At 55.1% G+C, this 12,492-nt stretch overlaps 1 protein-coding gene and 1 pseudogene across 1 annotated transcript; both read right to left on the bottom strand.

Moving 5' to 3' along the window:
* Window positions 1-3,237: 3,237 nt before the first annotated feature.
* Window positions 3,238-6,384, bottom strand: LOC103082996 (fibroblast growth factor 11-like). Its single transcript, XM_082931537.1, is given in 5 exon segments — window positions 3,238-3,504; window positions 4,127-4,230; window positions 4,432-4,538; window positions 6,187-6,224; window positions 6,226-6,384. Coding segments are annotated over 5 exon segments (675 nt in total).
* Window positions 6,385-8,475: 2,091 nt separating this feature from the next.
* On the bottom strand, window positions 8,476-10,065 carry LOC103084085 (transmembrane protein 102-like; annotated as a pseudogene).
* Between the last annotated feature and the right edge of the window lie 2,427 nt (window positions 10,066-12,492).

Genomic DNA, 12,492 nt, shown 5'->3' with positions numbered 1-12,492 from the left:
CCTGCAAGAGTCTTAAATGACAAGCTAAGAATTGTCCATGGTGCTTCACAGGGCTAAGGCTCACCTCTGTTATTCTTCCAAGCCCTAAACTTGAATATTTTCAGGTGATCTATTTAATACCAATATCTGACCTTGCAGCTCTTGATCCTTGGAGATAAGACTCCAGTTGGGGAAAAAAGTTATTCAGTAGGGCCAGAGACCAAGTAAGGTCTAGCCTTTTCATGAACTAGCTCTGTGACCTTTGACCAAACTTGTTGGCATTCACTGAAAATTGACCGCTTTGGGTGCTGTGATGGATGCCCTACACCAGAGGTCCTCAACCTTCAGGAGCGCCAGAATCACCTGGAGGGGGTTTCTTGTTGATACAGAGGTTACTGGGCCTCACACCCTGTGATGAGACTCAGTAGGACTGGAGTGGGGCCCAGGAATTTGCATTTCTAACAAACTGCCAAGTGATGTTGAAGCTGCTGACCCAGTATGGAGGGCCACTTGCTCTACATATATTTTGCTCAAAATAACCTTGCAAATGAAGTGCCTTAAATATTACTCCCATAAACTAAGAGGACAGAGAACTTGAGTGACTTGGAAAGTCATTTAATCTTCTTGGTAATAAGATTACCTCCTTCTCTTTCAAGAACTGAAATATGGAATTGATGAGACAATCCAGATACCAGTCATTTGCTCTGATGTGAATACCAATACACACACACACACACACACACACACACACACTCACACACACACACACCCTCTCCTCTATTATGGAGACACACTGCCAGCCTGCCTTCTTTTTCAATATGAACTATCTCCAGGGGTCAGTTTCCTGTTTGTTTTTTTGTTTTGTTTTTCAGTCAATGAGAATGAACTGACTTAGATGGTCAACTTAGAAACTTAGATGGTCAACTTAGAAACCTGCATGGTTTCTGCTGTCACCAGGGATCCTCAGCAAAGTGACAGCATGCACTGCTAGTGACTCTGCAGATGACCCAGGCTTTGTGGTCTCAAGCTTATCAGTGTATCCACTGTGCTGCCTGGGTGAGCTGGGTGCTGGGGGCATGCAGAAGAGCTACTGCTTTGCAGCTGTGTGCCAGCAGTCTGTCTCTGTGCATCTCAGCTGTAGTGTGAGGAAAATAACACTGACCTTTATCAGGTAGTGGTGAGAGTTCAATGAGCTGGCACATGTGAAGAGTACAGACTGGTACCCAAAAGAGATTTTCCTGGGACTTGATGAAATGGCTCCAAACTTCACATAAAAGAGTAAAAGGGTGAAAATAGCCAGAACACTTCTGGTTGAAACACAAAAAAACAACAAAAAAAAAGAGAGGGAGCCTTACTTAACCAGATACCATGGCCCATTATGGTCAAGGCAGTGATAAAGAAGGTGACCAGTAAAAAGAAAGTCCATAAACAGAACCATGTATGTATGATGCTATGGTATGTGATATGGCTTGTATGTCACATCAATTCAAAAATTAGGCCTGGAAAAATGGCAGTCCATATGGAAGAAAAGATTAAATTGGATCCTTACGTTACACCATATGCAAAATTCAACTGCAGATGGTTAAATGTTAAAAATACGCCCGTGGGGCTTCCCTGGTGGCGCAGTGGTTGAGAGTCTGCCTGCTAATGCAGGGGACATGGGTTCGAGCCCTGGTCTGGGAGGATCCCACATGCCGCGGAGCAACTAGGCCCGTGAACCACAACTACTGAGCCTGCGCGTCTGGAGCCTGTGCTCCGCAACAAGAGAGGCCGCGACAGTGAGAGGCCCGCGCACCGCAGTGAAGAGTGGCCCCCGCTTGCCACAACTAGAGAAAGCCCTTGCACAGAAACGAAGACCCAACACAGCCAAAATAAATAAATTAATTAATAAACTCCTACCCCCAACATTTTCTTAAAAAAAAAATACGCCCCTGAAAATTTTAATAGAAAACCTCAATAGAAATATCTTTTGAACTTTGGAGAAGGGAAATATTTCTTAAACAAGATACAAAAATGTTGACTCTAAAAGAAAAGAATGATACCTTTTCTGTATTACAATTAAGAGTTTTCTTTTTTTTTTTTTTTTTCTTGCGTTATGCGGCCCTCTCACTATTGTGGCCTCTCCCATTTGCGGAGCACAGGCTCCGGACGCGCAGGCTCAGCGGCCATGGCTCACGGGCCCAGCCGCTCCGCGGCATGTGGGATCTTCCCGAAACGGGGCACGAACCCGCGTCTCCTGCATCGGCAGGCGGACTCTCAAGCACTGCGCCACCAGGGAAGCCCAGGAGTTTTCTTTCTTAAAAAGACAACTTGAAAATAAGCTACAGGTACTTCCCTGGTGGTTCAGTGGTTAAGACTCCACGCTCCCAGTGCAGGGTACCTAGGTTCGATCCCTGGTCAGGGAACTAGATCCTGCATGCTGCAACTAAGACTGGCACAGCCAACTAAAGAAAGAAAGAAAGAAAAAAGAAAATAAGCTACAAATCGTAGACTATATGGCAATCCACATCCTAACAAAGGATTATATAAGAATGTATCAAGAGTTCCTTGATATCTGTGAGAGACTCTATTCTTATTTAAAATGATTCAGAATATATTGCCCTACATCATTGGCTTTGTGCTTGGCCATGTAACTTCCTTGAGCCAACAGAATGTGAGCAGATAGGACATGTGTCATAGCTTAGCAGAAGCTTTAAAAGCATTGCAAGTTTCTTTTTCCTGGATCCTCTGCCAGGAGAATGACATATCCTAAACAAGAGCTGTTCCTTTAGCCTGAGCCCAGGAGTGGGAAGACGTGGGGCAAGGAGCAGACCCACAGGTTGGAGCAGAGATGCAACTGACCTGCAGACTTGAGAGCAAAAAGGAATGTTTCCTGTTATAAGCCACCGATTTGGGGGATGGGGTGGGGGGGTTGTTATGGTAGCGAAAGCTGACCAATATGGTAACTAGTCTCTAGCAGTGGGGTGCTGCACTACCCGAAGAATAAAATGTGTGGTTTTGGCTTTGGGGCTGAGTGGCAGGCACGAAAGTAACTACTATAGGGGGCTGGAAAACCAGCAAGCTATGTAATGTAATAGTTAAACATTTGGAAAAACTGTCACATGTGATCATTTGGAAGGGCTCCCTTCCCCTACACCCCTCCTCTGGGAACCCACAGAAGGAGAGCTTCCCAAACCTCCAAAGGCCAAAGCCTTCCTGGCTTGACCTGTCATAGCATGTGTCCTCTTAAAACACTTATAGCCCCTTAGCTGTGTGTCACTAAATGTCCATGTCAAAGTCAATACCGTCCCATGTGGTCCACCTCTTCCCTGGGGGTCCATACTCACCCCCCAGGAGCTTGGGCACAAAGTGGGCGGCTGCCTTGGTCTTCTTGACTCGGTTTCCCTTCATGACTCGGCCCTCCTTGTCCAGGCCCAGGTACCAGGCCCGGCCAGAACGACGCTGGCGATAGAGAGCAGAGGCATACAGGACATAGTAATTCTCAAAGACGCACTCCTTAAAGCGACACTCAGCTGTGAACTGTGGCTGAGGAGACAAAGACCCAGAAAGGCACACACAGACACAAAGACAAAAAGACACATCACTGAACAGAAGGGAGCCCTGGGAAGAACAAGGCAGGATATAATCCATACGTTTGAGACTGGGAGAGCCAACTTCTGAGTCCATGCAGGAACTGGGAGAAAGGGAGGATGAGGAAGAGTCTGGTGGCCCCCCGAGGGCCAGGAACTAGACTTCTGGGGGCCTGGAATAAGAAGATAACTTCTCTCCGCTCTACTCCCAACCCCTCACCATCCAGGGCACCTGGAGGGAATTTCTGCTTGGAGGAGCTCCTGAATCCTTCCCCAGCATCCTGAATGACTCTGGGGAAGTGAGTCATAATGAGGTCTAGAGGAGGTTGGAGAAGACACAGGGGTCCTAAAAGGTTGAAAGAGTTGGACATTCAAAGAGCCTGGGGGTATTTAGGAGGTTATTCGATGAGAAGGGATTGGAGCGACGCTAGAGGAGGTGCTTGGGAGCAGGCAGTGAGGACAGGGTGTCCACAAGAGCTGGAGGGAGAGGAAGCCCTGAGCTGCAAAATATCTGTAGTTGGGAAGGCTGTAGCTAGGGGAGTCCCCTGACTGCAGGCCACTCTGCCCCCTTGTCTCACCGAGCTGTAGAGCAGCCCCTCAGCGCTCATGGCCATGTAGTGACACAGCCTGGCACTCTGGATGGTGCCTGCCCGGGGCCCCACAGGGATCAGGTTGGAGTGGGCTGGGGGTGGAGAGAAGGGGTATCAGTACCCCAAGCCTCCCATCCCCATCTGAGCCCCCCCTCAATTCTGGTCCCAGTTCTACTTCTTCCTTTGCGGGGTCAAAGAGCCAGACTGAAAACAACAGAACCTGAAGCCACAATAGGACTGTCATCTATGCCTGCGCTCCCCCTTCCCACCCAGCAGCTGGACTCCCCTCTCACCGAAAGAGCTGGTGTCCTCTGGGGTGCCCTGGATGCTCCCGTCGGGATTCACCTGGAGGTAGAAACCCTGGCGGCAGAACAGTTTGGTGACGGACGATGCCTTTGAGCTGAGGCTCTGGAGAGAGAGACATTCATGTTGGAACATGACATCTCTGTTCCCAGAAACATTGCTACACTTGGCGGGATCAGAGGAGAGAAAGAAAGGAGGATGGAGGGAAGGAAGAGGGTCCCAGGGCGCCCGCTCCCTGACCCTCTAAGCAAGCTCTCTCCCCCCTCTCTTTGACCCCAGAGGAAGCTGGGGTGTGGGTCCCTTCTGCTTCCTCTAACCAGCTTTCAGTTTAATTGACTGAAATTTATTTAAAGGCTTAATTTCTACTCTACAGCGCAACCAGAATGGGGGGAGGGGAGAAGGAAGACGAAGAGGAGAGATACATGGAAACGCAGAGGACAAAGGGAGACAGGCAGAGCTGCTGAAGGGGCGGTGGGTTTGCGAATGTGGGGGGCATCAAGGTGACCCCAGGGTAGGGGCGCCCCCTCAGGAGTGGGGGTGGGACTGGGCCTGACGCTGACTCAGCACCTGCTGCTGCAGCTGCCGCTCGCCTCGCGCGGGCCTCGCCTTGGCCCAGCGCCGGCCTGTCCGACACTGACACATCTCTCTGTCTGTCTGTCAGTCTGCTGGCTCGCGGGGGCCCAGCCCTCCCTGAGGCTCAGCCTCTCCCCTTCACCCAGTAACCCGCCTGGGATGGGGGATATTCGGTACCAAAGCAAGGACATGGGGGAGGGGGCCAGGGAGCTGGTGAGGCAGGCTGACTCACGTGGGGGCTGGATCCCACTCAGAGGGTGGGCTGCGGACCGTACCACTGCGGAGGGCCGGCGGCGGGGGGAGGAGGACGCCAGCGGGGGGGTGGGGGTCCTCCCCCTAAGGGAGCTGAGAGCGGACGGGAGCGAGGCCAGAGGGACTTCCCGCCTGTCGCACCGGGACGGGGACCACAGGCTAACCCTCACAACTCTCCTCGCCTGGCGCTTGCGGCCGAGTTCCCCGTACCCCCTCGTAGATGGTACGACCCCCAGTCTCCGTGCGGGTGTCCAGCCGCGTAGTGTGTCTGAGTTCCTTGCGGCAGAGGGTCTCCTGAGCCCGTGGGGCCCGATTTCTGAGCTGCGTAGGCGGTCATGGGGGAGTGCCCAGCTCCCTTCTTGAAGTGCAGGTCACGGGCGGAGGGCGCACGGAGGGGCGGACTGGCGAGGTAGCTGCAAGGACGGGGGAGAGCTGGGGAGATTGGTACCGAGCCAGGCAAGCTCGGCGAGGAGGAACGGAGCCAAGGCTCGGACGAGCGGGAGAACCGGGGCGGGGGCGGGGCTGCGGCTGCCGGAGCCGCAGAAACCCTCGGGGTGACCCAGGCGTCTGGACTCCCCAGGCCCCTCCACTTGGCATTGAAAGAATCGCGAGAGACGGCACGTAGGCAGAGGATGGTGAGGGTGGGGACTCCTGTGTTGGGAGGGTGGGCGAGGGGAGCTTCCAGGCTTCGGGGCACCAGGATTAGCCCCTCAAGCCTTCCCCTTGCCCCCGAAAGCGAGGAGACTCGGGGTTATGGGCGCGAGAGAAGGGAAACTGAGGCATCGTCTGGCCGAGGGTTTGTGGTCCAGGCCCACCCCCTTTCACTTTCGGGGAGCCCCCGTCAGTCGGGCCCTTCCGAGTCCCTGGCCTCAACCTCCCAGGCAGAGAGATCGCCGGCCCGGAGACCCCGCCCCAGCCACTGAACCGGGCAGCGGTCCGGTCGCGCGGGCCGCCCCCCCGCACAGTCGCACCTTGGACAGCAGGATGAGGAGCTGCTTCTGGCAAAGGGACTTAGTGCCGCGGGGACACACGCGCCGCTGCACCGACACGGGCCGGCTGCCCCCGGGCTCGTGGACCTCCCGCTTCTGCCGGATCAGGCTGCTGGCCAGTGCCTCCATGGCGCCCCGGGAGGAGACACCCCAAAACCGGCAGGCTCCCGGAGCGCGCTGGGGCCCCCCCGGAGAAGCCCGCTAGCTCACCAGGACATGCTCTTGACTCTCCGGTCCGACTCGCCGCCTCACCCACGGGACCTGAGGATAAGCCCTAGACGACCCCCACCCCAGGCACCAGCTCCCACCCTTGGGCCTCGTCCTAGCTTCCCCAGACCCAGCAGCCTATGTACCTCTCAGTTGACCCCACCCTCGACCTTTGTCTCCCACAGAAAACTCCCCCTTCTCTGATCTCCAGTGTCCCTGTCCCCCACTAAAACTATCCCAAAGCCAAGACCCTCAAATTTTCCAGGATGTGGTTCCAATATCCCCAGGCACCTTTCCACCCTATTTCCGGGCCCTGCACTCCTGCCAAAGCCACTCTTATAATTTTAAGGGTGTGGGTCCTTAGCTTTGGGGATATTAGCTCACCCCACCCCTGCTGGGGTGCTGCCAGTGTCTAGGAAGAACCCAACCTTGGTGTCTTTTCTTTTGCCACCCTCTAAGTAAAGAATCCCCCACTTTTTTTCACTGAAATCCCCAAAAAACTATGCCTTGAAATATCCAGACTGTCGCCAATCAGCAAGAAGAGGTTCCCAGACCCTGTCTCTGGACGATACCGCTTTTTACCAAGTCACCCCCATTTCTAGTGGCACAGCATTCCAGCTGCTGAGCCCCTTTCCTCACCTTGTTACCATCCACTCCTTTTGAAGTCACCTCCAAATCCGCCCTTCCTAGTGGTTACACCAGGTGGTTGTCTGGAGGGCCCTGTGTCACCTCGGAATAAGGAGCATAGGTTTTTGGCTTTTTTGTTTTTTTTCTGGCAGCCCCTGATTTCCTCGGGGACAGCTGGTGCTGTTTAGATCCCATGCCCTCCAATCCAACCAGCCCCCCGAGAGAGGAGTGCACCCACGGTGTCACGGGTCCCCAAATGTACACAGACCAGCTATAAGTCAGAGCGCATCAGAGCTTTCTGCGACAGGGCTTCCTTGTCCTCCCCGGGACTGCCTATAGCGCCCCCTCTTCCTTCCCCGACGCCCCTCAACCTGTCCTGTCTTGTCGATCCGGGGACGGCTGGCGCTGGCTCCGGTACCAGGCTCCTCCCTCCCTGTACCCCGCAAGCGGAGCTTCCCCCCACGCCCGGCTAGGCGTCCCGGACCCCAGGAAGGAGTGAGGGTGTCTCCGCAGAGGGCCCTGGTCTGACGAAGTGAGCACTGGGCCTGGCGGCTGGACCAAGCGGAGCGTCGGCAGCGGCAGCGGCTGTGGGAAGCTGAGGCGACGGCGACGACAGCGGCTTCCCCCTCCTCCGAGAGCCGGTCCGGGGCCGCTGCAGGGGGCGGAGACGCCGGGAAAGACCGGGAGGTGAAGCTGGGCGGGCGGAACCCCGGGGTTCCTGGGAGGCAGGGAGTGGCGACGGTCTTAGAGACAGGCGGAGCCCAGGCAAGGCCGCATGTCTCGCAGTTCAGAGGAAGAGGCACAAGGAGGCGACTCCACTGAATGGAACTCTGGATGGGGGGAGAGGTTGGGCTTAGATAGATGGAATGGCGGATGCCCCGAGAATGGAGAAAGGGACCCTACTGCCCGGGATGGAGGACAGAACTGGATGAGGAAGGTGGGGGGAATAACTGAAGAGATAGCGGTGGTGGTGAGGTCTAGCCTGGGGTGAAATCCGGCCTCCTTAATGTCTCTGCTTTTGTGTGAGACAAATTTGGTCAGTCCCTGGTCTCCATACCTTTCTCCATTACACGTTTTTTCAGCAAATATATTACCCCCATCCCTATTGACTCCTAAGAGAAAAGACCGTAAGAACTGGCGGGAGATGGATGCCAGAGGCTGCGCCGGAGTGGGAGGGGTGCTGGCCACAGCTTTGGACAGTGGAGAGGCCAGAATGGAACGACCTGTGCCGGGGATGGGGCGGGAGGAGGGTGGGAGGAAGCGGAGGAACCGGCGAGGAGGCCTTCTAGAACGGGCGCTTCGGGGCCAAAGCGCTCAGCCTGACTCCCAGGTGAGGGGAGAGCAGTCCCCTCCACATCCCGCTGGCCAACAGAAGCACATTCCAGGTTAGGAACAGCGTCTTTCATGGGTCCCGCCTCCCCCGCCGGCTAAGCCGCCCCCCTTGCGTGCAGCCTTGGCCTCTTCCACAGCGGCGCGCAGCGCGGGCAGGGTCCCTGCAAAGCAGGGCCAACGCCCCGAGCAGCGAAGCGGCACCGCCCCCCGCACGGAGCTTCTGGCCACTCAGAAAATAGTGGGGCAGCGTCCCGGCCTCGAGCACCCGGCCCAGCTCATCCAGCAGCCCGAGGCAGCAGGCGCCCACATTCTCGGGTCGCGCCAGATAGAGCGCGGGTAGCCGCTCACACGCCCAGTAGAGCAACGTCCGCAGGAGGTAGGGCGCCGCGACCCTAGTCCTGGCCACCAGAGGGCGCAGCAGCGCCTGGGCCGGCGCGTGCGCTTGCAGCAGGGCAACGGGTATGCGCGTCTTGAGCGCCAGCTCTTGGCGGGCGAAGCAGAGCTGCCAACCGGAGGCGTCCGGCCGCTCTGTGCCGCCGCCGCCGGGCACCAGGTAGAAGGAAGACGACTCCGAGGCCAGCGGGCCGGTCCACGAGCGGCTCCGAGCCCCCTGGGGCCAGCCGGCCACGGACACCACGGGGATCAAGTCGAAAAGCAGGAGGCGGCGCGGGGGCCCGGGCGTAGCCAGGAGGATGGTGGTGACCCCCTCGTGGCGGGCTGCGAGGACCAAGCGCGGGGCACCCGGAACCGGAAACGGGGACTCAGTGACCGCAGCCAGCGAAGCAAAGAACCAGGCAGCCACCTGGGCGGGGCACAAGGTGGGCCATGCCTCCGGAGCCTCCAACGGCTGTGGCACTGGGCTGGTTGTGGCACTGGGCTAACGTCGGTTGCTTTGGGGGCGTCACCATTGGTTTTTTTCAGTGGTGAGGGAAAGTCAACATCGGTTACGTCTTGTTGAGGCAACTCTGGCACTGAAACATTACTACGTGAGTTTTCCAAAGACTCGTGTGCCTCAGGCTCAGTGACGTGTAGCTGGTCCACGGAGATTTGCGGATCCTTGGGAGTTTCTTTGCTTTAGGCTGGGTGGATCGAATCACGTCCTCCTGGGACTGGGGGTCCTCGGCAATCCTGCCATGCCTCCCGGACCGAGGTTCCGCGTACCTGCTCTGGGAGGAACAGGATCCCACGTCCGGTTGCAGCTCCTGCCCAGTGCCATCTAGCGAAAGCACGCACCAGGAGTAGAGGCGCAGGCCCCAGATCCAGGGAGCCCTCGCGAATCCCGCAACGAAGCAGCAGGAGCTCTGCCTGAGGAGGAAAGCGAGGGTCCCGGCGGTGAACGAGACCTAAGGAAAGAGAAGGGATCCAGAGCCGGGGCGGGGTGAGGCGGAGCTGAGAGCTGCAAGTTCCCGAAGGCTGGGAGGGTTACTTACCAAGCAAAGAGAAAACAGAGTCCTTGGCCTGGAGGAGATCTGGTCCTGGCTTGGGACGTTCACTCCAGCTCGCCTGCACACCCAGCTCCTGGATCAGCTGCGTTAGTTCTTGCAGCTGCGCCCCAGAGCAGCAGTCGATGTCCGTGAGCGGCCGGGCTGGGGCTGGGGGCGGTGGGCCCCACCAGGGAGCACTGCCCCAGACCGCGGAAGCCATATGGCTCTGTCGTTTGGGGGCTAGGAAATACACAGACGGGAGGAAGCCCAGACGGGCAGTACCTTTTGCTGCGGAAAACTGGCCCCCGTTCTTTTCTCTTCCAGAGGCCAAGAGGGTTCCCAAGACACAGTCCGCCAATGGGTCTGCAGACGAAGGGCCCTAAATTTAGTCTTGAAAGAGAACAAAGAAATACCTCCTCCTTCCTTGCCCTTTTCTCATATGCTGGTCCGCGCCCCCATGGAACGGTTCACCTGACTCAGCAGGTAGAAAGTAGCTGTTTGGCCCCTCCTAAGGAATGCAATAGCCTCCTTCGCTGCCCCTTGTCTGCGTCCCCTTACCTCTTTTTCAGAAGAGGCTAGTGGCTTACGGCTTCCTTCTTAGGGTTATTAGCTACAAAGGCTGGGAAGACAATGGATAGGAAGATTCAACAGGTAACTTCTTCCTGCTGCCTGTAAGGCCACGCCCTTAAATTATAACCACGCCCCTTTCTAGAGACTGTCGGGGTGGTTCCGGACCAGCCCTGCCTCCAGTCAGAGTTCAGTCACTCCTTTCGCTCTGCAGAGATCTCGCGGCTATCCTGGGAGTTGTAGTTTGTCTTCAAAGCTACCAGGGCGTTGGGCCACGCCCCCACATCCTTTCCTGTTCCGTTGAAGTAGTGCCTGATGGGAGTTGTAGTTTCTATGGAGATACGCTGTTCTGTGCCTTTATGATAAACTGTTCTGTGTCTTTACAAGGCCAGGTGAACCGCACAAACACTCCTTGGGGTTAGAACAGAGGCCTAATAGGATGGATCTGAATAGCAAACAATAATGAGGGACATACACTAGGGCATGCAGAGAAATAGGGGACTCTACATCTCACTTGGGAGTAGAGGAGCCCTGGTCATTTAAATCTAGAAGCGTTCTTGCATGCAATTATAACTTCATTTTAGAGATGAGACTGCAAGCCTAGAAAGGTTGCACATGACTTGTCCAAGGTCAGAGCTGAGCCAGAGAGCTCTTAGAAATAGGCTCACCAACTGGGACGTATCTCCTTGGAATCGGTGGTGGTCACCTTAGACAAGAACACACCGATAGTGTGCATGTAGTGACCCAGGGATGGACATCTGACTCAGGGAAGGGACATATTGGTGTTGCCCACCTCAGACACACAAGTGGTTGCAGGGAAAACACTTTGGAATCTCGCAGCTTATGTGTGTATACAGAAGAGTTATCAGGACTGAAAATCAAGTCCAGAGGAAACTCCAGCTGGGCTAGCGCAGGGCAATGAAAAATTATCAGGGGAAGGAAATGGCTTTCAGCGACCAGTGCTATCATGGACACAGCTTAAGTCCAGGATGAAACTAGGAGCCAGAATAATAGGACAGAAAGATAGGACACCAGAGACACGCTCACAGATTAGACCAATGCATACTGGACCAGGAATTCTTACATTCCTTTTTCCCAGGGGTCTGTCTCCACAGTGAACTAGGCCTAAGTCCATGGGCAAGAAAATTAAGTGGAGACACCTCGAAAAATTTAGAGGCCTATGAAGGAGGGGACCCTCAGAATCCAGGGCTCAATTTGGGGAGCCTAAAACACAAGGTTTCCTAGTCACTGACAAAGAGAGGTCTTGTCCCTCAGTAACCAAGAGCCCCAAACACAGCCCAGAACGGGGGAGGCAAGTTTCCATACATCTGGTCGTGACCCAAGAGACCAGATGAGGAAAACTGAAGCCTGGGCTCTTTCTCACAGTCTGGGGAAATCAGGCATTGGGTGTCCATCCCATCTTACCTCCTCCCCAGAGGGTGGCTTCTGAGCCACCCTAAAAAGAGCTAAGTTCTCTGGGTTCTGGGGGAGCTTTAAGATGCTGGGGGTGGGTGACAGGGAAAGGAAAATTGCTCTAAACTCTAAAGCACTGCTCTCCCATAGCATTTTCCATGATGATGCAAATGTTCTAAATCTGTGCCGTCCAATACAGTAGCCACTAGCTCCATGTGCCTACTGAGCACTTAGAAGGTCACGGCACTGAGGAACAGAATTTTTGGGGTTTTTTTGGCCAAACCATGAAGCTTGCGGAGTCTGAGTTCCCCGACCAGTGATTGAACCCCAGCCACAGCAGTGAAAGCGCCAAGTCCCAACAACTGGACCGCCAGGGAACAGAATTGGATGCCAGGGAAATTCTGTTCCCTGAGGAAGAGAAATTTTCACTTTTTAACTTAATTTTTAACAGAATTAATTTTCCTTAATTTTAACTAATTTACATTCTAATAGGTACTTGGCTAGTGGCTACTGTAATTGTCAATGCAGCTCTAGGGCCTTGGGGATAACAGATTTAGCTAGACAGTGATGGAGGGAAAGCAGGGATAGTTTAGGTCCTCATCAGGCCCTGTGGGATGGGGCTGGGGTGGATGTCCTCAAGCAACCACAGAACACTTCTCTTGTCTCT

Source organism: Lipotes vexillifer, unplaced genomic scaffold (assembly GCF_000442215.2).
Source record: "Lipotes vexillifer unplaced genomic scaffold, Lipotes_vexillifer_v1.1 scaffold928, whole genome shotgun sequence".
NCBI classification, from domain to species: Eukaryota; Metazoa; Chordata; class Mammalia; order Artiodactyla; family Lipotidae; genus Lipotes; species Lipotes vexillifer.
This window is presented reverse-complemented; position numbering and strand designations above follow the sequence as displayed.